Source organism: Mobula birostris, chromosome 6 (genome assembly GCF_030028105.1).
Source record: "Mobula birostris isolate sMobBir1 chromosome 6, sMobBir1.hap1, whole genome shotgun sequence".
Classification (NCBI taxonomy): domain Eukaryota; kingdom Metazoa; phylum Chordata; class Chondrichthyes; order Myliobatiformes; family Myliobatidae; genus Mobula; species Mobula birostris.
The window spans coordinates 119,959,828-119,986,671 of record NC_092375.1 but is presented as its reverse complement, the minus strand read 5'-3'; the positions used below and the strand labels follow the sequence as shown (position 1 = coordinate 119,986,671).

The window sequence follows — 26,844 nt, the reverse complement described above, 5'->3', positions numbered from 1 at the left end:
TGATGTCGGTAACGCCTCTGTGAGTGAAGCCTAAACTGGGAAGCACAGATGCGTCCGCAGGTCGGGCACGTTCCAGCTATTGAAGGGTCAGGTCGCCTCTCTTTGCAGCCCTGGCACTTTTGAGCAAGGTCCTTCAGCTGCTGCTCTTTGAATTTGCTGGTGCCTTTGTAGACTGCCAGGTGCCAGGCATTATAGTCTTTGGCCAAAGCCTCCCAACCAGTAACAGGGATATTGCATGCCTTCAAGGACACTTTCACACAGGCTTTGTGGGGCCTCCCTGCTTTCTGGTGCCATGTGCCAGCTCGGAAAAGAATACCATCTTTGGAAGGTGGTTGTCTTCCATCCGGACCACATGTCCAACCCATTAAAGTTGAGACTTCATGATCAGTGTCTCTGTGCCAGAGCTCTCAGCCCTTCATAGCACTTCTGTGATGGGGACTCTGTCTTGCCATGAGATGCCCAAGATCTTGCGAAGGCATCGCAGGTGGTACTTGTCAAGCATGTTGATGTGCCTGCGGTATGGGGTCCATGCTTCACAGCCATACAGCAGAGAAGTCAGGACCACTGCTCTGTAGATTGCTATCTTGGCCTTCAGCCAGATGCCATGTTCTCCCACACTCGTGTTTGTAGCCTGCCAAAGGATGGCCCAGCTTTTGCAAGTCTGGTTGAGACCTCTCAATCCAGAGTGCAGGAGGAGGTGAGGCAGCTTCCCAGGTAGGCGAAGGTGTCAGCATTGTTGAGCTGTGTGCTGCCACTCTCAATTCGTGGTTCCACAGGGTTGGTATGGGGTGTGGGCTGAAGTAGAACTTCTGTCTTCTGTAGGCTGATGGTGAGGCAGTCAGTGAGCTCCTGCAAGTCCCTTTCACTGTGTGCTGCAAGAGAAAGTCTCGTACTATTGCTTCCAGCAGTTTGGTCTTGGCCTTGAGACGTTGCGGATCAAAGAAGTATCCATCAGTCTTGTTGTGAATTGTTATTCCTGGATCAGTCTGTAAGAGAGCAGAGAACAGCATCATGGCAAACAACAGGCTGAACAGAGTGGGCACGAGGACACCACCCTGCTTGACGCTATTAGTTACTAGGAAGGGGTCAGAGTTGTAGCGGTTTTTGATGATCCTGGCCATCAAGCCTTTATGGAATGTCCTGACAATGATGACCAGCCTTGGGGGAGGAGGTTAAGGATCTGCCAAAGGTCTGCGTGACTGGCGGTATCAAATGGCCTTTGTCAGGTCCACATAGAGGATGTAGAGATTCCTGGCACTTAGTGATTTGTCAAGCAATAGCACAGGAATCACCCCTGTTACAACTTGACATGCCAAGGAAATGCAAGTGCTTGGAATCTGACAGCAGTTGTATTGCTTGTAGGTATTGACCATGCTATTGTACCATAAAACCACACAAATTATTGACCTTCTGCCTGTCCTGAGATAACAAAGACTCCTCGTGTGATGTTTTTCAACTTAAGTTATTTTGCCTTTGCTAACTGCTATTTAAACTTCCTCACAATTTCATTTCTTCCAAGATTGAAATACAGAAATTGCTGCTAAATTCCCCAGATTATGGTTCAAAAGTTAGCCTAGTTAAGAATTTTTTCCCCCTGGGTGAAGCGTTATGTAAATTGCTTCCCTTCCCAAGTCAACTTTTGTTGCCTTAATGAATGAGGTGGTGTTAAGTAGGAAGTTAGTTTTACATTTATCTCAAATTCAGTAGGTTCAATAGGTTGATTTAAGGTCAGAGAAATGTATACAACATACATCCTGAAATTCTTTTCCTTCACAAACGTACAAAAACAGAGGAATGCCGCAAAGAATGAATGACAGTTGAACGGTAGAACCCTAAAGCCCCCCCTCCAGCTCCCCCCCATGCACAAGAAGCAGCAAGTCAACGACCCCCCCCCCCACCAGTAAAAAAGCATCAGTGCCCTCCACCCACCGAGCACTCAGGTGTGCAGCAAAGCATCAATAAAGCCACAGACTTGCAGTACCCCAAAGACTACTCATTCATCCGGTAATTCAACATACCACAAATTCTCTTTCTCCCTAATGAGGGGAAAAAGAGGTGTCCCCTTTTCACAGCAACAGGAGAGACATAACAAACAACTTGCTGATTTATGATGTTAAAAGCCAGTTGCGTCACTTTTTCCGAGTTCTGGGCCCAGAGAATCGGCCCTGGAAAGGTTCAGGTCTCTGGACACAGAATCACCAGCTAGCCCGCTGCTCCTGATGTTTCATGTTCTTCGGCGGCACCTCAGTCAGGGGCATCGGCCTTGAATCAGCCGGTCTCCAGAGCCACAAAAATCCAGCACCCTTAAGGTGCACTAGTCTTCCAGGCCATGGCCTTTGGATATCAAAAAGTTGCTGGTAATAGGGCCCTGAGAGCAGAACCCATTCCTGCAAAGAACCGAAGTCAGAGTGTAACTCCAAGTCAGGGTCTTCAAAAGAACCTTGAAAAGAAAGAAAAGAGATATCAAAGATAGAAATAGAGCTGTTTCCGAAGATAGAAGCAAAGGAGTCGCCAATTAGCGCCATCTTGATTTTGCTCCACCCTCCAATTATCCAATATCTGGAATTGTCATTGTTCTTGTATGTTAATAGGTTCTCATCAAAGCATTTCTTAGAACCCAGGAAACATGTACTGTGTATGGATCAATATGATTCAAAGGCTAAGAATCTCTTTGTGCTCGTGCATGAGTAGTGTCTGTAGTGTATAACAACTGACCCCATCCATGTCGTATTGTTCTTTACATATTATTCCAGCAGCAGAGACTTTGTATTGACTGGGAGTAAAATCCTGGTCATCCTCTCCCAAGTAGCATTATCCTTTAACTGATATGTTGCCCATAACGGAGTTTAAATTGGTGATTAGTATTTAACTGTGGTGTGTGTGACTTGACTGATAACTTTCTTGACCAGCCTAATCAATGAGCCAACTTTGTTTGAGAAGATGCTAAGTGTGGAGATTGTTAAATTAAAAAAAAATTTGCAATGAGTTATTTTACTTATATTTTCATTAAATCAATGTTTTTTGTTGATCTCTGGAGGAAATATTGGAACTGGTATGTACTAGAGATAAATAAGTCTAAATGTTCAAATTAGAATGCTGCACTGCCTTCAAAATTACTAATGGGAATTCTATGTTTCTTGTTTCCAAAAGCAGGAGAAGCTGAGGCAGATGGAAGCTGCCCTGCAGCAGAAAGAGATGCTCATCACCCAGCTCAGCACTGAACATGCAAAACTTCAAGCAGATCTTTCTGCAGTTAAGGAAGAGCTGAACTCCAGTGCAGAGAAAGTTGAGAAGTTGCTGGAGGCTGAACAGGTGAAAGTGATTGAGATTAAGCAGTTGTGCTTGCTGTATTAAGATGCCCCATGCGTAAATTTAACGTTAAGCTATGAATTTTGGAGGACTGAAAAAAAGTTGCATTAAAGTCCTGCAGATAAATCAAATGTGCTTGAAAGTTGAATTATTTTTTCTGTTTGATGTGCTGTAACTGTAACATTGATAAGTCGAAGCCAGCAAGGCCCTGGAAAATGCAGCATGTCCCTGCATCTTCACCTTTACCTCAGAGTTAGTTTGATGCAGATGTTGTCATGCTCAATAGGCTGGGGAGTGTAGTAGGAGCTGGATAATTTGCTAAGTAACATTGTGGACTTGGGCAGTAGTTAGGGGCAGAGGAGTGTGATTGTGGGGACTTGTGAATGTGGTGGTGTTGGAAGTGTAGCCTTTTATTTTGACCTTGACCAACAGATACAAACCAGCTGCTGCCATGGTTGTGAGCACTTCGACTAAAGTATTGTGGTGTGGAGTTATTCAAGGAAGGAATCTGATATTGGGAGGGGACAAAATAGTTACAGGGGATCAGCACCACTTTCCAGAGAAGCCCATATCCTTTATATACATTTAAAAATTGAAATTTTAGTGTTTATTTTGTATGAGTATCAATGAATACAGAACCAGTTCTGAATTCAGTCATGGCTCAGGTGAGTGGACAAAAAAAGGTTCTCATGGTTTAAGTGTCATGCCTAGTATGATTATATTCGTTTTAATATTTGCGCCCTCCTTGAATAAGTTTAAACTAAATAGCCTGTCCTCTCTGGTCACATCTGCACCAACAGTAAATAGCTTTTAATACAATTAGTAATCTGGAGGATTAGATGTGAATTCTAAATGTGCCAGTTACATTGTGGTCAGATTTGCTAGAGCTGTTGGGGAGGGTTAAAGTAATTTGGGAGAGAGATGGGAACCAAAGTGATAGGGCTGAGGATGCAGCAGTTGGTATACAAGTAGATGCAGTGTGTAGTGAGACCTTGAGGAAGAACAAGCAGGTGATATGGCAAAATTGAAGTCAATCGGATAAGGGGGAGTGTAAGATGGGGACCAAATCAAAAAGTATGATGAATACAGCAATGAAGGTGTTATATTTGAAAGCACACAGTATATGGAATAAGATAAATGATCTTGTGCAGTTCGAGATTGACAGGTACAATGTGGTGGGCATCACTGAGTCGTGGCTAAAAGAAAATAATAGTTGGGAGCTTAACATCTAAGAATACGCATTGTATTGAAAGGACAGGCTAGAAGATAGAGGGGGTGGGGTGGTTCTGTTGGTTTAAAAAAAAATGAAATCAATCCTTAGAAGGAAGTGACATAGGATTAGAAAATGTAGAATCCTTGTGGGTAGGGCAAAAATAATGCTCAAGTAAAAAGACGCCGATGGGAATTACATACATGCCTCTGAACAATATCCAGAATGGAGGCTACAAGTTAGGAGGTAGAAAAGGCATGTAAAGAGAACAATGTTATGATAGTGATGGGGGATTTTAATGTGTAGGTAGATTGCGAAAATCAGGTTGGTGCTGGATCCCAAGAGAGGGAATTTGTGGAATGCCTACGAAATGGCTTTTTAGAGCAGTGTGGTTGAGCCTACTAAGGGAAAGGCAATTCAGGGTTGGGTGTTGTGTAATGTTTAGAGAGCTTAGGGTAAAATAAACCTTCAGAGGCAATAATCATGGTATGATAGAATTTACCCTACAGTTTGAGAGTGAGAAGATAAAGTCAGACTATCAGTATTACAGTGGATAAAGGAGGTTACCAAGGCATGAGCTGGCCAAAGTTGATTGGAAGGGGACACTTACAGAGATGATGGCAGAACAGCAATGGCTGGAGTTTCAGAGGGGCAGTCCGGAAGGCTCAGTAGATGCACCCCAAAGATGAAGTATTCTAAAGGGAGGATGAGGCAACTGTGTCTAGCCAATAATATAAAAGAGGATACCAAAGGGGTGTCTCTGTCTGTGTCTCTTGCTCTATATATAGTGTGTGTGTGTGTGTGGATGAATTTAATGGCTATTTCACATCAGTCTTCTCCGTGGAAGACGCTCTGAAATTTGAGTGTGTTTGGGGCAGGAGTGAGTGTAGTTGCCATTACTAAGGAGAAGGTGCTTGGGAAGCTGAAAAGTCTGAAGTTACCTGGACCAGATGGATTACACCCCAGGGTTCTGAAAGTGGGAGCTGAAGAAATTGTGGGGGCATTGGTAATGATCTTTCAAGAATCACTAGATTCTGGAATGATTCCAGAGGACTAGAAATTTGCAAATGTCACTGATAGAAAGGAGGAAGGCAGAAGACAAGAAATCAAAGGTCAGTAAGCCTGATGTCAGTGATTGGGAAGATGCTGCAGTCCAGTTTTAACAATGAGGTATCAGGCTACTTGGAGGCACATGATAAAATAGACCAAAGTCAGCATGGTTTCCTTAAGGGGAAATCTTGCCTGACAAATGCGTTGGAATTTGCGGAAATAACAGGCAGGATAGGCAAAGGAGAGTTAGTGGATGTGGTTTATTTCAGTTTTCAGAAGACCTTTGTCAAGGTGCTGCACATGAAGCTACTTAATAGTAGAAGAGTCTGTGGTATTACAGGAAAGATATTAGCATGGTGAGAACTGACTGGCAGGAGGCAAAGAATGGGAATAAAGGGTATCTTTTCTGGTTGGTTACCGATGACCACTGGTGTTCCACAGTGGTTGGGGATGGGGCCACTTCTTTTCACATTATGTGTCAGTAATTTGGATGGTGGAATTTAAGGCTTTGTGGCCAAGTTTGCAGATGATATGAAAATAGGTGGAGGGTTAGGTAGTGTTGAGAAAGCAGGGAGTCTGCAGACAGATTGGGAGAATGAGCAAAGATGTGGCAGATGGAATACAGAGTAGGGAAGTGTATGGTCATGTACTTTGGTTGAAGGAATAAAGGTGTAGACTATATTCTAAATGGGGAGCAAATTCAGAAATCAGTAATGCAAAGGGACTTGGGAATCCTTATGCTGGATTCCCTAAAGGTTAACTTGCAAGTTGAATCAGTTGTAAGAATGTTAGCATTCATTTCAAGAGGACTGGAATATATAAGAACAAGGATGTAATGCTGAGATTTCATAAGACAAGGTACACCGCACTTAGAGTACTCTGAGCAGTTTTGGCCATCTTATTAAAGAAAATATGTGCTGGCATTGGAGAAGGTCCAGAGGAGATTTACGAAAGAATGAAAGTGTTAACATTTGAATGTTTGATTATGCCGGGCCTGTACTTTCTGGAGCTTAGAAAAATGGTGTGTGGGGGGGGGGGGGGGGGTGGATTTCACCGAAACCTATCAAATATTGAAAGGCCTGGATAGAGTGGATGTGTGGTGGATATTTCCTGTAGGGAGGAGTCTAGGGCCAGCCTCAGAATAAAGGGGCATCCACTTAGAACAGAGATGAAGAGGAACTTCTTTAGCCAGATAGTGAATCTGGAATTCATTGCTACAGATGGCTGTGGAAGCCAAGTCATTAAGTATATTTAAAGAGGAGGTTGGTAGGTTCTTGATTAGTCAGGGTGTCAAAGGTTACAGGGAGAAGGCAGGAGAACGGGGTTGAGAGGGATAATAGATGAACCAGGGTGGAATGGTGGAGCAGACTCATTGGGCCGAGTGACCTAATTCTGTTCCTATGTCTTATGGTCTTATTTACCATAAGTTAGAATCGAGACAGCTCACAAGAAAGCAAATTGGACACTTCTTGCGTATTCTTCTCAGCATCTCAATTCATACAAAGTTCCCTTTGAAAAGGCCACGAGTTCAGTAATTTCAGTTGTCTCAAATTTGAAGAATTTGTGAATTTTTCTCCTTTTTATTTAAAGTATAAAGTTCACTTTGAAGTTTTTGATGTTCAGTTGTCATTAACAACTGGGTCACTGCAATGTTTAGTGCCTATTGTTCAAATGTACAACCTCGAAATGCTACAATTCGGTCTGGAGTTGGTCATTCATATTTATTTAAATATTTATTCTCCAACAAATTAATTTTTATTTTATTTCTTACTCTGTTTATTTTTAGGTAAAAGACCACACCATTGCAGACTTGGAAATCCATGCTCGGAACTTGAAAACTCAGGTGAATCAGCTGCAGGAGGCCTTATTACAGCAGGTGAAGGAGCTGGCAAGTCGGGCCAAAGAAGTGGAAGACTTGAATGAGAAATGTCAGAAACAGGAGCTTGAGTTGCAGAGGCAGTCCATCATGGAGAATGATAGGCCACAGATCACTCCTTTGATTTGCAAAGAAGCTTCTCAGTCTCTTGTTCCAGGTGGGCATCAGCATTTTGCCTACAGTCACACAGTCAATGAGAGCTTGTTGAGTTCTCCAGAGCTAATGAGAAAGCAAGAGGAAAGTCTTGAATGGATGAATGGACTTCAGACGTCCAGGATCTCTGAGATCAGTGGTGTTCACAGTGCAGATGTGGAGCTGATGCAGAGCAGATCATCTGGACTTGAGAAAAACTCAGACAGAGAGATCCAGGACATTCCCTCCGCTAAAGACAGAAGACATGGGCATTCTCCATCCCCGTCTGATTATGCACATTCGCTGTCTGAATCTTCCGATGCTGAGAAGGTGAGAGCTGGAAAGTTGATGCTTTTAATACAATGTTTTTTATCTTAACTACCCACAGCTGTACAATGAATTGTTAAAACTGTCCAACATTTCACTGGCACCAGTCTACCCACTGAGAAGGACAAATATACAGAAAAGGCCAGCAATATCATGAAGGATCCCATCCACCCTGCTCATGGACTGTTTGTCACACTGCAATCAGGGAAAAGGCAACAGAACATCCACACTAAGACCACTAGACTCAAAAATAGTTACTTCCCACAAGCCGTCAGGCTGATCAACACCACCACTACTACATACACATCACCTAGGGTCACTTTAATGTGCATACAATCAGACTATGTATATAACAGAATAACAATTTATAGACCACTTTTCATATAAACAGTATAGTTCAAAGTACTTTACAATCGGTTAAAGTGAAAATAAAAGTCAAAAAGATGTCAGTTAAAAGGAAGGTCAAATAGATTTTGAGGTGGCATTTAGAAGTGTCAACAGTCTGCACGCCTTATAATTTTAGGTATTGAATTCCACAGTGTAAGACTATAAGGTATAGGGGTGTATTAGGCCATTCGGCCCATTGAGTCTGTCCTGCCATTCCAATATGGCTGATTTATTATCCCTCTCAACCCCATTCTCCTGCCTTCACCCCATAGCCTTTGAGCTGATTAATCAAAAACCTATCGACCTCTGTTTTAAATATACCCAATAACTTGTTCTGCACGGCTGTCTGGCTCTTTTAAGAGCCTCTTAGATAGGTACATGGAGCTCAGAAAAATAGAGAGTGCTAGGGAAATTCTAGGCAGTTTCAAGAGTAGGTTACATGTTCAGCACAACATTGTGGACCGAAGGGCTTGTAATGTGCAATAGATTTCTATGTTCTATGTTCAATGAATTCCTCTAGCTAAAGAAATTTTCCCTCATCTTTGTTCTAAATGGAGGTCCTTCAATTCTGAGACTTTGCCCTCTGGTGCTAGACATTCTCATGAAAAGAAACATTTTCTCCACACATCCACCTTTCAATATTCAATAGGGTTCAATAAGATTCTCCCCCCAACCCCCCCCCCATTCTTCTTCCTCAGACACCCTTCTTCCTCGATACTACCTGCCCATTCACCTATCATTGTATCGTCTGTAAACTTGGCCACAAAGCCATCAATTTTTTCGTCTAAATGATTGACGTATTGGTCCCAACATAGAGCCCTGTGAAACACCACTAGTTACTGGCAGCCAACCAGACCAGAAGAGGTCCCCTTTATTCACACCCTTTGCCTCCAGCCAGTCAGCCAATCTTCTATCCATGTCATATCTTTCCTGTATTAACATGGGCTCTTATCTTGTTAAGCAGCCTCGTGTGCGGCACCTTGTCGAAGGCTTCTGAAAATCCACTTAAACAACACACACTAACTCTCCTTTGTCTATCCTGCCTGTTAATTCCTGAAAGAATTTTCCTTTAGAAAACCATGCTGCCTTTGGCCTATGTGCCTCCAAGTACTACAAAACCTCATCTTTAATAATAGACTCCAACACCTTTCCAACCAGTGAATTCAGGCTAACTAACCTATGATTTCCTTTCTTCTGGATTTCTTAAAGAGTAGAGTGACGTTTGCAATTTTCCAGTCCTCCAGAACATTCCAGAATCTAGTGATTCTTGAAAGAACACTACTGATGCCTCCACAATCTCTTCAGTTACCTCTTTCAGAACCCTGGGGTGTAGTAAATCTGGTCCAGGTGACTTATCTACCTTCAGAGATTTCAGCTTCCCAAGTGTCTTCTCCTTAGTTATAGTAACTATACTCACTTCTGCCCTCTGCCACTCTTATTATTCTGACATTCTGCTAGTGCCTTCCACAGTGAAGACTGATGCTGTACTGCCATCATCCTTGTTAGTGTCCCCTTCCAATTAACTTTGACCAGCTCTTCTCTCATGCCTCTGTAATTCCCTTTACTCCACTATAATACTGATACATCCAATTTTAGCTTCTCCTTCTCAAGGGCAAATTCCGTCGTATTATAATCACTGACTCCTAAGGATTGCTTTACGTTAAGCTCACTAATTAATCTGAATCATTACATAACACCCAATCCAGAATCGCTGTTCGCCTAGTGGGTCCAACCAGAAGCTGCTCTAAAAAGCCATCATGTTGGTATTCGACAAGTTCCTTCTGTTGGGATCCAGCTACTTATTTAAACTTACTGCCTGCTGTGCTGCTGGCATTTGGGGCAGCAATGAAAGTCCTCTATCTCTTCTCTGTCCTTGGCAATTCAGTTGCAGAAGGATACTTTATTGTTGTTTCCATAACAGTTTTGTTTTACCATTAAGGGTTGTTAGCCCTGAGCTGAATCCCCAAACCTGTAGGACCAGTGGACCACTCTTGGTATGACCTCTATCCTTTGATCTGTTTGGCATGGGTGACCTACCAAGAGCCAAAGAATAAAACCCTGACTCAGCCAACATAGCTCTCTGGGTCATTGAGACACACAGGTCTCCAAACCACGGCAAGGTTGTGGTCCCCTGGGAGGTGGGATCCAGCACTAACCTCATTTTCCCTATCTACCTGAATATTGAAATACCACATGTTTATCGTAAAGTTGCTCTTTTAGAGTGTAGTTCAAAAAAGCTGACCAGCAAATTATCTTTCGGCGGATTGTTAAAATTTAAGAAACTGGCGGAAGGAGACCTCAGAACTCAAACAGGATTATAAAACAAAAGCAATTCTATGGTGTACTCCGGTCCCAGACCATTGAGAGCTTTCAAATCAACTTTTAAAATCAATTCTAAAAGATACAGAAAGCCAATGCAAAGGAGCTAGGATGGGAAGGATATGCTCCGTCATCCTGGTTTTAGTTAAAAGACTTAATAGCAACATTCTGAATGAGTTGCATTTTGTCAATGGATTGCTTATAAGGCCAGTAAAAAGTGCATTGCAATAATATTGTTCCCAGTATAAAGTCCTGAATTAGTTTTTCAGCATCATTATGTGACAAAAATGGACGTACTTTTGCAATATTTGTTAAGTGTAGAAATGCTGCTCTAGTTACTTTCTTTGTTCGGATCAGTTGCAGCATAATCATTTTGTTTCTTACACTTGTATACAGAAGAATGACAATAAACAATCTTGACTCCATTGCTTGTGCAGTTGGGTCAACATTGATTTATACAACTCATGGGGCATGGCTAGCATTTTAGGCGTCTTTCATAAACATTCATACAAACACCCACGGCCCCCTTTTCCCTTCCCTGGTGTACCTTGTTATTTACCCAAATTTTTTTTAAAAACTATTAAATTGTGAATATTGCAGAAATGATTGCAGGTTGCGTTTTCCTTTACAGGTGCAACTAGAATTGAGATTGGCAGCAACGCAGGAAGATAAGGCATCAACAGTGTCAATCCCTGATTGGATAAGTGATAGTTGTGGCAGCTGTGAGTATGTCAGAAAGAGCAAGCACACACACAAAGCATCTAAACTCCATACTCACGGCATGTGGGGGACAGGATTGAACCCATTTCTCTGGGGCTGTGAAGTGGAAGATCAACAAGCTGTACCACTGTGCACTCCTTTGTTTTTTGCAGCTATAGATCTAACTACTTTTGGCCATTCATGGCAGGACAGCACTCTCATCAAAGGAATTAGCCATCTGAAACTCCCTTGAACTGCCTCTAGTGCCAGTATATCATTCCTACATCTTCTGATCATGTGTTGCTTCTTTCTAAGGACCTGATTTCAGATCTTGGACTCCTCCACTAGCCCACTCACATTGTGGCTGACCCAAAATGGCTGCCACCTCATCTTGCTGACGTATCATCCATCCATTCCTCCCTCCCTTCCCAAAGCCTCAGTTCTGCACTCAACATTGTCTTACTGTAACACTGTCGCACCTCAACAATGACTGCTCTGCTTAAGCCTAACTGCTTTCGTTCAGTGGTCATGAGATTATAAGGAGCCATTGCCTTGTGCATTGTGGGAGTGAGATTTGAAAAAGTGAGTGGGGCCATTTGGTGGGCTTGAGATTTCAAGGTAATTGGGCACTTGGCTAGGGGCACTAAAAGGTCAGCTTTAGGCAGGGTGGCTATTGTTGGAGTGGGGTAGTGTTAGAATGGCGAGCTGAGGTTTTGGCTCAAGAGGCTTCAACAAAGTGAAGCGAAGGCCATTTTGAATAGACCATTGTCCGAGTGGGCCAGTGGAAGAGTCTTAAGATGTGAAATCAAATCCTTAAAAAAAAAAGTAATATAGGATAAGGAAATGTAGAATCTTAGTGGCTACTATTAAAAAAAAGACTGCAGGTGTAAAAAGACCCTTATGGGAGTTATATACAGACCTCCGAACAGTAGCCATGATCTTCCACCACCACCTACTGCCTGCATTCACCAAGCCAATTTTGGATCTAATTAGCCAACTCAGTACAGTACTGAGCTTACCATACAGGATACCTTGTCAAACACCTACCATGCAGGACCTTGTCAAATGCCCTACTGAAGTTCATTCTTCTTTGTTGTTGAGTTGTCGTTGACTTATGGCGATCCTGTGGATGGTATAGTTGTCCATAGGGTTTTCATGGCAAGATATGGATGTAGGTTGCCTGGTCTTTCTTCTATGCATGTACTGTTGCTGCCCAGGTTGGGACCTGGCCGAATTCAAGCTCAGGACCATTTGCCTTGAAGTCCAGTGCTGATGCCACGACACCATCGGCCAGCCCATCGTTACCTCCTCAAAAAATTCAAATCAAGTTAGTGAGATAAGATTTCCCCTGCAGAAAGCCATGCTGATTATTATCCCTGATCAGCCTCTACCTTTCTAAATATACATTAATTGATTCTTCAGTCTTCTGGCATGCCAGCTGTGGTTAATGAAATGCAAGCGCCAGTGTAAAGGCCCCTTTTGTGGCCCCCTCCCTTGCTTCCCATAATAACATGAGATATCTATTATTGGGCTCTGGAGATTTCTCAACCCATGACATCTAATACCTCCCCCTTAACATTGACCTGCCTAGATTGTCCACAACCGTTTCCGGAACTCTCTACCTTCATACTGTATGTGCAGATATGTGGAATGTAAGCATCTTTTTCTCTTAGTGAGGGTGTGTAACATAAGAGCATGGATTTATGGTGAGGACTAGAAAGTTTGTGGGGAACCTGAGTGGTATTTTCTTCTCCACACAGAGCGATTGGAATCTGGAGTACACTGCCCAGGAGATGGTAGGGGCAGATGCTTTCACAACATTGAAGCAGCTAGACAAATGAACATACAATATAGAATAGTACAGTACTGGAGCAGATGAGCTAATTAAACTAGTAATTAACTGTCTAACTTAAATTATTTCTTGCTGCCTGCACTACATCCATATCCCTCCATTCTCTGCATACTCATGTGCCTATCCAAGAGCCTCTCAAATACCTGTATCGTACCACTCTTGGCAGTGCATTCCAGGTATCCACCACACTCTATGTAACAGCAAAATAAATCTGCCCTCACATTTCCTTTGAACTTACCCCCTCTCACCTTAATTGCTTGTCTTCTAGTATTAGGCATTTTGACCTTTCTATGGGGTCTTCATTCCAGGGAAAATGACCTAAGTTTGCCCAACCTCCTCCAGACAGTATTCTAGTAAACTTTTTTTGAACCCACTCCAAAGCTTTTACATCCATCCCATTATAGGGCGACCAGAGTCGCATTCAATACTCCAGTTATAGCTTAATCAGGGTTTTATAAAGCTGCAGCATAACTTCCTGACTCTTGCCTCAGTGCATCAGCTAATAGAGGCAAGTATGCCATGTGCCTTCTTTATCAACTTGTGTAGCCACTTGCAGCAAGCTGTGAACTTGGACCCCACGATCCCCTTGTACTTCAACATTCTTAAAAGTCAATTCATTCCGACTTTCTATTTTGTATGTATGAACCAGTTATCAATCTACATTCGGACGCTTTCCCCAATACAGTGAGGTCTTGTGCACCAACCTTTTATGTGGTGCATTATAAAACTACTACTTGGAAATCCAAATCATGGTATATCCACGGGATCTCTCTTGCTACATACTTGCTCCCACTATCTGAGTGGCTCCCCCCCCATTTGGTACCACAAACCTACTCAGGAGGGGTATTTTACAGTGTCCAATTACTGTACAGATTTTTGAGTTGTGAGAGGAAACCTGAGCACTGGAAGGAAATCAACAGAGTCACAGAGAGAAATCTGGCAGCACCCATGCTCAATATTGAACCCAGATTTCTGGCACTGAGAGGCAGCAACTCTACCAGCTCTGTCACTGAGCTGTCCAAATGACTAAATCTCTAAATTAACTATTTCCTCCTTGCCTTTCTCCAGCCCTTTATCAACATTAGCCTTTAGTATATTGGCTGATAATTCCCTGCTTTTTGTCTTTCTTCTTGAACAGACTAAGTTTTTAAAAAAAACATGAATTACTGGTTCCACTATCTCTGCAGCCAATTACTTCAAAACCCCTGGATGCAAAGCAGCATGGAAGGGTCTGTTTCCATGCTGTGTGAACTTATCTGGTCACCTGCCCGTCACCTCCCTCTGGTGCTACTCTCCTTTTTCTTTCTTCTATGGTCTTCTGTCCAGTCCTGTCAGATTCCCCCTTCTCCACTCTGTATCTCTTTTATCAATCAATTTCCCAGCTCTTTACTTAACCCCTCCCCCTCCCGGTTTCACCTATCACCTTGTGTTTCGACTTCCCCAACCCCCACCTTCTTAACTCTGACTCTTCACTTTTCTCTCCAGTCCTGCTGAAGCGTCTTGGCCTAAAACATCGACCGTACTCTTGTCTATGGATGCTGCCTGGCCTGCTGAGTTCCTCCAGCATTTTGTGTGTGTTGCTTGGATTTCCAGCATCTGCTGATTTTCTCTTGTTTGTGCCCTTCTTTATCATGGTTGAATTGGGTTCTCGTAAGAAATTAATAACATTTTAGCTGTGACAGAAAGAATGAGTTGAAAAAAATCTATTGATTAATTTTCCTTACACAGGTACAAGTTTGGATCTAGGAGCAAAGCTAAATCAGGAGCTTGAAACCACAGAACGTCTGGATAATAGTTTTGTTGAGTATCTACAACGTCGTGGAATTGCACTGGTAGATGCAGATAGTCATGCAAGAGAAGACGCACTGCCTGCTGAGGAAGTGCCTTCTGCACAGCTACAGGTCAGTCTTTTAACTTCACAATATTGAATAGGCACAGTGGTTTATATAGTGTATGTGGACTCCAGTGAGTCCTTTGACAGAAGTCCATATGGAAGGCTGCTCCAAAAGCTCAGGGGATCTGTGGCAAGTTGGCCAATTGGATTAAAGCTCTCAGCATTATCAAAGTCCCCTCCCATCCTTCCCACAATCTCTTTGACCTCCAACCATCAGACGTAAGGTACCACAGTATAAGAACAAGGTCTGTTAGGCTGAGTAACAGCTTTGTCCCCCAGGATGTGAGACTTGTGAACACCCTACTACCTCCCAGTACACATTATTTTTGACAATGCCAGTAGCATTATAGTTGTATATTTAACTATATGTCATATATACACTTTATTAACATGCATCTTTACAATATTTTTGTTATTATTGTGTTAATTTTATTTTAAGTTCAAATTTAATTGTCAGTTAACCATACATGAATACCGCCAAGTGAAACAGTGTTACTCAAGAGCCAAGGTGCAAAACGCCGTGCCAACAGTGATGCACAGCACGAAGTACGTATACAGATAGCAGTAAAATACAATTATATAAAAAATATCTATTAGTCCAAGTTCCCAAGTCCATGAATGTTGCAGCAGTCTGCAGTCGAATACAATATAGCTTGTCTTCTGCCGAGCAAACACCGCCTCTGGCACCATCTCTCAGCGACTGGAAACAGGCAACACTGGCTTGAAGCCTCGTCTTCCACCAAACACACTGGAGGACAACACCAACGCTAGTGTGGACACTGCACCACGCTGCCTCCGGTACAGACTCCGCTCCTCTCCTGGACGGCTCAAACAGGTGATACCGCAGCTTGAGGCCCAATCCTCGCTGTGACAAAGACCATGTAGTTTCCCCGCTGTTGGTCCTGCCAACAAACCAGTGAATCAGGCTTGCAACATTCCATATTATCATGTCCAACAGGGTTTTGCGATCACATGAAAAACAACTAAGACGATTGCTTCGCACACCGACTCCGATGCCTCTCTGTAGCAGGTCAACTCCTTCATTTTCTCCACCAGCGAGCAACTCGCTGGTAGGGTAGACCTGCAGAACTTAAAGTTCTTAATGTGCAGCAAGGTCTTATGATCATTAAAAAAATATGTTTAAACAAAGGTAACACCTTTGGTTGGCCCTGTAGAAGCTGCTGTGTCCAAGTGTCCATCTTACTGGAAACCTATATGCTGAAATTTCCGTGCTATGTACTGTGTTTTGCACTTTGGTCCCAGAGGAAGGTTGTTTCATTTAGCTGTGTACATGTGCAAGGTTGAATGAGAATAACCTTTAATTTGAAAGTTAATTATGTAATTGGATGCAGAGGGCACTGACCTTCATTAAAATATAAGAACAGGACTGTCATGGTGCAACTATATAAAACCATGCTTTGGCCACAGCTGCAGTATTATGTTCTGCTTCAGTCACCACACAATAGGAAAGACATGACTGCATTGCAGAGGGTGCAGTGTAGACATCCCACCCTGCAAAAACTCATTTCACGGAGGTAGCACCCCCGCCCCCCCCCCCCCCCCTGTCGACCTCTAAGGGTGTATGTAATACTCTGCTTAGTGATTTTTGTCTAATCTATAAACCAAGTTGGGTATATGCAGGAAATGTGACATTAAAATATATACTTATTATATCTTATTATCATGTTTATTCTATTACAACTTTAAGCAAGTCTACAGGGAGTTGGGCATCATCACGTAGGACATAAATAGCGTAGCTCCTTGACAGCGAGCCAGCTAGTTTAAATCAGGGGTCCCCAACCTGTTTTGCACCGTGGACGGGTGTTAAACGGCACTGGAATATAGGTGGTAAGTCAACTATAAGTCAAATGGTTAATACACTCAATTTCGTTTCTAAAGGGGTTTATCTAACGAATTTAATATTAAAGACAGCACATATTTTCCTCGCATGAATGTAGTGATCAGTCAATTATAACAGTGGTCCCAAACCTCCGGGCCGCGAAGAATGCAGCGGTACAGCAGTAGCCAGAACGCACCCAGCACATCTTTAAGAAAAAAGCCGAAATAAACAAGCTAATTGATTAGGTGCCGCCCGGCACGTAAATGTCGACCCAGATCAGAGACGACGCAATCGGCAATCACCTCTGATCTGGGCCGACATTTACGTGGCGGGAGGCACCTAATTAATTAGCTTGTTTATTTCGGCTTTTTTCTTAAAGGTGTGCTGGGTGCGTTCCAGCCATCACTGTATTCTTCATGGCCCAGAGGTTGGGGACCACTGAATTATAAGTCACTTATAAGTCAATAGCATCATAACATTTTAAGTAACGTTTGGATATTAAACACACAGCGCATATTTTCCTCATATGAACATATAAAATCATTGTAACACACCAATATCACTGAATCAATGGGAGCCCTGGGCTTGTTTTCCTGCAACAAGGCGGTTCTATCGAGGGGTGATGGGAGGCAGTGATACGCGAAGGGGGTTCCTTATGTCCAGTCTATTTTGCAATTTAGTTTTCGTTGCATTCATTGCAGAAAACTCCGCTTCGCAGAAAAATGTTGGAAATGGAAGCAATGTTTTCAGTGCTTTCATGGTTATCTCAGGATGTTCAGCCTTGACTTTGATCCAGAATGCCGGCAGAGATGTTATGTCAAATATACTTTTCAGCCCGCTGTCATTTGCAAACTCGAGGGGCTGATCTTTTCCCCGCGCTGACATGGGTGATTCACCGGGGACAGTCACAATTTGGGTCACGGACCCATTCCTTTGCACGTGTTGGGTCACTGATGACCTCGTGTGCGTTAAAATTCAACAGCACGTGACGGAATGAGGAAAGGTGCAGCTGACTCATATCGTTTCATATCGCCAAATCATATTGCTTCCTTGCAGCCCAGTGGTTGGGGACTACTCTTAGCACGAAGAGAGACCAATCAGGATGCTCACTCTCCCTCTCAAAAAAATCTATTTCTGGGATATTGTATATAATTTCCGGGCGTCAGGGAGCCACAATCGATATGCGGGAGACTCGCGGAACTTCTGGGAGAGATGAGATATCTGCAGTGTGGATTCACCAGAATGTTATGTGGGATGGAATGCTCCAGTTATGAGGGGAGACCAGATAGACTGGGTGTGATTTCTTTGCATCAGAGGAAGCTGAGAGGAGAAATTTGGTACAGGTATGTATAATTTTGAGTGTCATAGATAGCGTGTATAGCGTAGAAGTTTTTGCACAATGGCAAACGTATCTGAAAGTAATATGCATAGATTTTAGGGAAGCTTAGGAAATTTACAGTGTATTTGAGGAAAAATATCTTCACCTAGAGGTAGATACAGTCCCAAATGCTCTAGCTGAGATGTTATCAGAGCTCCCAGCATTAAGGAGGATTTGTATGAGCACTTGAATCACCAAAGCATGGAAGTCTGTGGGTGTGGAAATCACTGTTATACGATACTCATAAACTTTGTGCCCGATGAACAGATTTTCCTGACTATTGGATGTGACTTTATTAATACTTCACACAATTTTAATTCACATTTTTAAATGTATACAATAATAATTTTGCGAACCTGTTAACAGAGCATGGCCAACTAAGGAAACATGTTTTAAGGAACCACTGGAACCTGGAATCTGCTCAGCAGACAAGCAGTGTGGGACTAGGGCTCTGGTGTGTAGATTGGGAAAGTGTGGCAGAGATCTCTCAGTGGGTGGAGAGTATGCCAAGGATTACCTGGTGAGCTGGATTTCAAACCATTTGGATTTCTGGATGGTTGATAGCAGATCATCTTGAGTTTTTCTGTGTAATTATGGGTACTAATTGATTGGCTTGGACATTATGTGCTCCTTGACTCTACCTTTAAGAATGCACACTTTAAAGCAATAAAGCGTGGAATAAGTAAACATGTTACCTAGGAATTATTTTTACAAATTAGTGATAGGGAATATGGATGCAATTCACTGAAAGTGCTTCTGTTGCAGTTTTGTTTTCCATTGCATTCATATCAGGGCAAGTGTAATTGGATGTTGTCCTGGTTCCTTTGCTTATTGATCTGTGGTTTTCTTATTTTAAACCCACATTTGTCATCATATCAATTTGTTTGTCAGTTTGGAACTGGGCTCCAGAAAGGAATTAATTCTGCTGAAGGTCAAACTGTTGGCACAATGAACACAAAATAGTACTGATAATCTGGTTTATTAAAATTAATCTAGCTATTTTGGTAGGCAGCTGTTTTGGAATGGTCTTTATTTAGCTCGACTTGTTGGGGAAAAAGGCCCCGAAATTGCTTGTCATTTTCTTGTCAAAGCCAGATTCAGAGATTTGTAATTAGTACTGTAAAGGTCCTTGTGTTGTATATGTACTTCTGTAGTTGATGTTTTTTATTGGAATCTTAGCTGGATGAGCCTAAAAGGAAGCTTTCTCTTTGGTAAAGCTATCAACATATTTACATTGCTGCCCCCTTCTCCATAGCTGTGCACATTTTCCTCCTTGGAATGGATATCTAATTCCCTTTCAAGTTGTCTTGATGCAGAGTTTTGACCTGAAATGTCAACTTAACCTTTTATTTCCACAGATATCCTTCTTTGAGAAATTAGAATGTAAATACTTCAGCAGTATTTCAGCCAGTGATGGGCTAAAAGCTCTCCAATTTCCATTTTCTTCTGCTGAATCTTTCCTTCTAATTGCTGACCTGCCTTCCACTTCGAACAGCTTTTATATTTTGTATTACTGAAGCCACCTCTATCAAAGTCTTCATTTTTTTTCCCATTTTCCGTTCATAAAGTTCCTCATGTCTTGAACCTTCATAGTACCTTCACCCTATACTTGCCCAACCCTGAACCCAGTGTTCCATTTAGAACTTCTCAGAGATGTGAATTTTGATTTCTTTTGTTTAATAAAATGCCCTGTCTTATTGGTGGGGGGGGGGGGGGGGGCTTTGTTTTCAATGTCCTGACATGATCAAAGATTAGTTTACATTCATCCTCAGTTGTCATTGCTTGATACTTGGTATTAAATTGCAGGTGGCATATGCCTGCCTATTTCATCAGTTTGTCTATGGCCTTTTGATGTGCATTACTAATGATGTCATAGCTACTATTTTTATGTGATTTTTGTTCCCTGGTCAATTTGAAATTATGCCACTGATACCCAGGGCCAAGATGCAAGGTGATACATTTTTGGAAAGTCAAATAAGGGTCAAATATATGCAGTAAATGGTAGGGCACATAAAATGTTGATGAACAGAGAGAGCTTGGGGCTTTTCCAAAGGCACAGCACAGCTAGATAGGGTTGTTAAGAAGGTATATCGCAAGGTTGCCTTTGTAGGTTGGAATATAAGGTGTAAGGACGTTATGTTGCACTAGTTTAGGCTACAGTGTAGTGTGCAGTTCTGATTACCAGTCCATTGGGAAGCTATGGGTGTGCTGGAGAGAGTGAAGAAGAGATTCAGAGGATATGGCAGACTTGGAGGATTCTAGCTATTAAATAGCCTGGGGTGTTTTCATTCAAGGAGATGGATGAGTGACCTGAGAAAGTATATAAGATTAAGGGAAGCGTAATACCTAGGACAGGTAGTCAGAATCATTTTTGCTATGGTTGGAGGTATCAAAAACAAAAGGTGAAAGGAAGGAGTTTTAAAGGGGATCTGAGGCAAAAGTTTTTTTACACAAAGTAATTGATATCTGGAACACCCTGCTGGAGGAGGAGGTGGTGGCGGGATACAATTACTATATTTAAGAAACATTTTGAGATTTAACTAGGCAAGGCATAGAAGGATATGATCCTAATGCAAGTAAATGGGATTAGCATTGATGGGTAAGAAGGGCAGCATGGTCGTGGTGGACTGAAAAACCTGTTTCTCAGCTGTACAGCCTTGACTCTGTATATCAAACAAAGCAGTGGTCTGAATACCTGTATTTACCGTCCAGTGGTACATTTCTGTCCTGCAGTTAACTTTGTACCTGTACTGCCATTGGCTGTTAAAACCATGAGTTTTCATGTTGCGCTTCATCGAAATGCCTTTTGGAAGTTCATATTAATGTCATTAAGAGTAGTGATCATTTTCTTGGCATCTGTTCAGTTTAGGTTAGATACCCATGTACAAATTGTGGATTTGCTTGTATTAATTAACCTTTCAGTTACATTTATTCTCTCACAAAAGACTTGCAGAGGCGTTCATGAACTCCTCTGGCCCCGATGACATTGTAATTTCAGTCTGACGTGATAGCATCCTTCAGGAAGGTGAACCCACAGAAAACGTTCAGCCCAGGCGGGACCTGACTGAGTACTAAGCACCTGTGCTGATCATCTGGCTGGAGTGTCCACCGATTATCTTTAACCTCTCACTGCAGAAGCCTGAATGAAGTGCCACCAACTTTGAGCAGACTTCAACTATACCTGTGCCACTGAAGAATGTGGTAATCTGCCTCAATAACTATTGTCCAGTAGCACTTACATTCACTGTGATGAAGTGCATCGAGAGGTTGGTGATGAAACATATTAACTCCTGCCTGAGAAGTGACATGGATCCACTGCAGTTTGCCTACCAACACAATAATAACAGATGCCATTTCATTGGCTCTTCACTCAATATCTGAACTATGAAGATATATACATCAAAACGCTCTTCATCAACTATAGTTTGGCATTCAATACTGTCATCCCCTCAAAACTAAGCAAAAACCTTCAAGACCATGCCATTAATACCTCATTGTGCAATTGGATTCTCTGTTTCCTCAGTTACAGACCACAGTCGGTTCAGATTGGCAAAAACATTACTCCACAATCTCATTAGCACAGGTGTATCACAAGTCTTTGTGCTTAGCACCTTTCTGTACTCACTATACTTACATCTGTGAGGTTAAGCACAGCTTCAATGCCATTTTTAAGTTTATTGATGACACTGCTGTCACTGGCTGAATCAAAGGTGGTGATGAGTCAGCATATCGGAGGGAGATTGAAAATCTTTCTGAGTGGTGCCATAACGACAACCTCTAACTTAATGTCAGCAAGACCAAGGATCTGATTATTGACTTCAGGAGGAGGGAACTGGAGGTCCATGAGCCAGTCCTCATCAGGAGATCAGAGGTGGAGAGGATCAGCAACTTCAAATTCCTCTGTTATCATTTCAGAGGATCTATCCTGTGTCCAGCACATAAGTGCTAATATGATGAAAGCATGGCAGCGCCTCTACTTTCTTGGAAGTTTGTGAAGATCCGGTATATCATCTAAAACTTTGACAAACTCTATAGATGTACGGTGGAATATATATTGACTGGTTGAATCATGAACTGCTGTCCAATGCCCTTGAATGGAAAATCCTACAAAAGTAGTGGATTTGTCCCAATCCATCATGGGTAAAGCCTTCCTCACCATAGAGCACGTCAGACAGAGCCCTGTTGCAGGAAAACAGCATCCATCATCAAGGACCCTCACCATCCAGACCATGCTCCCTTCTCACTGCCACCATCAAGATGATGGTACAGGGGCCTCAGGACACACCCCACCAGGTTCAGGAACAGTTATTACCCCTCAGCTATCAGACTCTTGAACCAGAGGGGATAACTTTTCTCACCCCATTACTGAATTGTTCCCACAATCTACGGACTCACTTTCGATAACTCTTCATCTCATGTTTCTGATATCTGCTGCTACTATTGTTACTATTATTCCTTTCTTTCTTGTATTTGCACAGTTGTTGTCTTTCGCACACTGGTTGGTTGTCCATCCTGTTCGGTGCAGTTTTTCATTGAATTTATTAGGAATGCCTGCAAGAAAATGAACCTGGGGGTTGTATATGATGATATATGCACTTTGATAATTTACTTTGAATTCTTCTGAGTCAATTGCTGGAAGAATGTATGCTTCAGAATCAGAATGAGTTTTAATATCATTGGCATATGTTGTCAAATTTGTTATGCCATGGCAGTACATTGTTTGGAGCTTTTTTGATCAGAACTGTAGGAATGATTGTGTTAATTGCTGAGCTGTAGTCAATGAACAGCAGCCTGATGTTAGTATTGTCCAGGAGGTCCAAGGCCACGTGAAGAACCAGTGAGATCGCTTCCACTGTAGACTTATTGTGACAATAGACAAATTGCAAAGTGTCCAGGTCCCTGCCTATACAGGAGTTGATTCTAGCCATAACTAACCTCTTGAAGATGTGAGTGCTACTAGATGATAGTCGTTAACACAGCTCTCCCTGCTCTTGGGCACTGATGTTAAGTTGTCCTTTTGAAGATTAATAGAACATGCTCATTTTATACCAAGCATTTTAATTTTTCTATCCAAGCAAACAAATTGTGACTACATCATGTAGCTTAATCTGTGCCTTTCCTTCCAATCATAAAATTTCATTTCAGGGGTCTCGTATCAAGTATTTAATTTGAACAATTTCCATCATTTTTTTTGCTGTTGAGATTGAAGTCTGCACATTTCTTTCTCCCATCAGGCATTGCTGAAGCAAGTGCATGAGGAAGGTTGCCGTGTACTTGCACTAACAGAAAGGCCTTCGCACCTCCGTGGATCTCAGCTTGTGTCTGTCTCCAGTAAAACAATGGAGGAATGGCAACAAGAGAAAGAGGGATTACTTGATACAATTCAGCTGTTGAAGGACCTGCTTTCTAAGGCACTGAACAAGTTTGATGAGGTAAATTTAGCTAATTATTGTGGCAACGTGTGCCAAAACCTAACATGGTCCAAGGCATGGGAATACTTTTGTCTTTCTTGTCGTTGCTTAGAAAACACACCACAACTTCAATGAGGGGACATTCTTTCCCCCTTCCTTCCCAGTCTTGATGAAAGGTCTCGGCCCAAAATGTTGGCTGTTTATTCCTTTCCATAGATGCCACCTGACCTGCTGTGTTCCTCCAGCATTTTCTGTGTATTACTCTGGATCTCCAGCTTTGCAGAGTCTCTTGTGTTTACACTTAAATGGGGTGGGGTCCACAATTACTATGATTTTAAGCAGAGGACCCTAATCAGGGAAAGGTACCACTTTTAGAAGTTAGGTAAGTATACATTTTTCCCAGCTCTAATGCATGAGCCAATACTGGAGCTTTTCTCTTCCAGTAGCCTTTCAGCATTATTAACTCCTTTGTTTTTCGATATTGCTGTTTTTATTTCCCCAAGACTATTCAAAAATCAGCTGCACATTATGAACCAAACAAGTTTAATTGTGAATTTAGTTTTTGTTTTAGTCAGTCCTGAAAATCATCATGTGATATTAACTATAAATTACCAGCCACATTGCTTGCCACAATTAAGCTTGAATAGGTAGAGAAATATACAATGAGAGGAATCTTTAGCATGTCAAATGCTTAATAGTTCTTCCACAGTTAGATTTTTCTCTTTATCGGATCCTACCCACCTTACTGTTTCAACTTGCTTCTAAATGTCAACTTTCCTTAGTGTAAAAGTCTCCCCAGAAGCCATGGTTTCATTTAGAATCCCAAAGATAGAGGGGAGGGGGTTTTAGAGATTCAGCCAGAACGGGCCCTCCCAGTCCAGTGAGCTGCACTGCCCAGCAACGCACCTGTTTAACCCTAGCCTAATCACAGGATAACTTACAATGACCAATTAACCTACTAACCAGTATGTCTTTGGACTGTGGGAGGAAACTGGAATACCCGAAGGAAACCCATGCGGTCACGTGAAGAACGTAAGAACTCCATGCAGATGGTGCCGGAGTTGAATTCCGAACTTTGAAGCCCTGAGGTGTAGTAGTATCACATTAACTGCTACACTAGCGTGGCACCCATTATGAGAAAAATACGATGAGAAACAGTTTGATGAAACCTGTATTGTGAAGGAATTAGAAAGGATGCATATTTTCTTAGAGCCTTTCTTAAACAGCGGAAGAATATTCGCTATCCTCCAATCCTGCAGTACCTCAACCTGCAAATTCTGCACTTAACTCCCACAGAGTCCAAGGGAACACCTTGTCAGGTCCTGGGGATTTGTCCACCCTAGTTAGCTTGAGGACAGCAAACCCAAGTGGTCACAAGGAACTGTTTGGTCAGCATTTGATTCTCCCAGTGCAGATGAGACTCCTCACAAGTAATAATACAGCTTGCTTAATTGAAAACTTTATTCAAAGAGCACTGATTGCTAGGATAGAACCCTGGTCACTGAAGCATCAACTCCTGCATTTATGCTTGCTTACAATGAAATTAGCCACCATAAGCTAAAAGTTTCCCTTTTTCTGCAAATTGACTGGGACTCTCATACTGTAAAAGGTCTAGATGAGATAGAGTTTGTCATATGTGTTCAGGAAAGTTTCCTTAATCAGTATGTAGAAGTTCCAACCAGAGAGAGTGTGATACTAGATCTCCTATTAGGGACAGAGGGCAGGTGACAGAAGTTTGTGTAGGGGAACACTGCTTATAGTGATCATAATGTCATCAGTTTCAAGGTAATTATGGAAGAGGATAAGGATAGGTCTGATCCTTAATTTGAGATTTAAATTGGAGGAGGGCCAATTTTGCTGTTAGAAAGGATCTGAGAAGTGTGGATTGAGACAGGCTGTTTTCTGGCAAAGATGTACTTGGTAAATGGGAGGCCTTTAAAACTGAAACTTTGAGAGGACAAAGCTTGTATATGGCTGTCAAAATAAAATTCAAGGATGTCTCTTGGTTTTCAAGAGATATTGAGGCCGTGATTATGAAAAATAAGGAAGTGCATAGCAGGTGTAGGCAGGTAGGAACAAATGAGGTACTTATGCAAGAGAGCACTTAAAGAAATCCGGAGGGCTAAAAGGAGGCATGAGGTTGCCCTTCAGAAAAGGTGAAGGAGAATCCCAAGAGTTTCTACAGATACGTTAAGAGCAAAAAGATCGCAAGGGGCTCAATTGGTCCTCTAGAAGATCAGAATGGTAATCCATGTTTGGAGCCAAAAGAGATGGGGGAGATCTTAAACAGACTTTTTGCATCTGTGCTTGCTCAGGAGACTGACACATAATCTGTAGAACTGAGGGAAAGTGGCAGCGAGGTCATGGGCCCTATGCAGATTACAGAGGAGGAGGTGTTTGCTGTACTTGGGCAAATTAGAGTGGACAGATCCCCAGGACCTGACAAGGTGTTCCTTTGGATTCTGGAAGTTAAGTGCAGAATTTGCAGGGTGCAGTACTGCAGGATTGGAGGATAGTGAATATTGTTACACTGTTTAAGAAAGGCTCTAAGAATAAACCAGGAAATTTAAGACTGTTAAGCCTGACATCAGTAGTGGGAAAATTATTGGAAGGTATTCTAATGGACCGGATGTATGAGTATTTGGATAGACAGAGACTGATTAGGGATAGTCTGTGGCTCTGTGTTTTAGGTTACGTCTAACCAATCTTAGAATTTTTCATGGATGTTGCCAGTAAAGTTGATGAAGGCAAGGCAGTAGATGTTGTCTACATGGACTTCAGCAAGGCATTTAACAAGGTCTCACTTGGGAGGTTGGTCAAAAAGGTTCAGTCACTTGGCATTCAAGATGAAGTATAAATTGGATTAAATATTAGCTTTGCAGGAGAAGTCAGAGAATGGTAGTAGATGGTTGCCTCTCTGACTGAAGGCCTGTGGCTAGTGAAGTGCCACAGGGATCAGTGCTGGGTCCATTGTTGTTTGTCATTTATAGCAACGGTCTGGATGATAATGTGGTTAACTGAATCAGCAAATTTGCGGAAGACACCAAGATTGAGGTTGTAGGACAGGGAGGAAAACTATCAAAGTTTGCAGTTGGAAAAATGGGCCGAAAAATGTCAGATGGAATTTAATGCAGACGAGTGTGAGGCGTTGCACTTTGGA

The 26,844-nt window shown here is 42.2% G+C and overlaps 1 protein-coding gene across 3 annotated transcripts in view; it reads left to right on the top strand.

Annotated features, from left to right (window-relative positions):
* Nucleotides 1-26,844, top strand: part of pcnt (pericentrin) — a 232,774-nt gene that overhangs the window by 147,819 nt on the left and 58,111 nt on the right. For 2 of the 3 annotated variants that reach the window (XM_072261173.1, XM_072261171.1), the window contains 5 exons: nt 3,151-3,312; nt 7,356-7,907; nt 11,242-11,332; nt 14,890-15,062; nt 23,508-23,705. In XM_072261173.1, coding sequence (XP_072117274.1) covers nt 3,151-3,312; nt 7,356-7,907; nt 11,242-11,332; nt 14,890-15,062; nt 23,508-23,705 — 1,176 coding nt within the window. The remainder of the gene's footprint in view (nt 1-3,150; nt 3,313-7,355; nt 7,908-11,241; nt 11,333-14,889; nt 15,063-23,507; nt 23,706-26,844) is intronic. The other variant, XM_072261172.1, reaches the window with a different exon arrangement.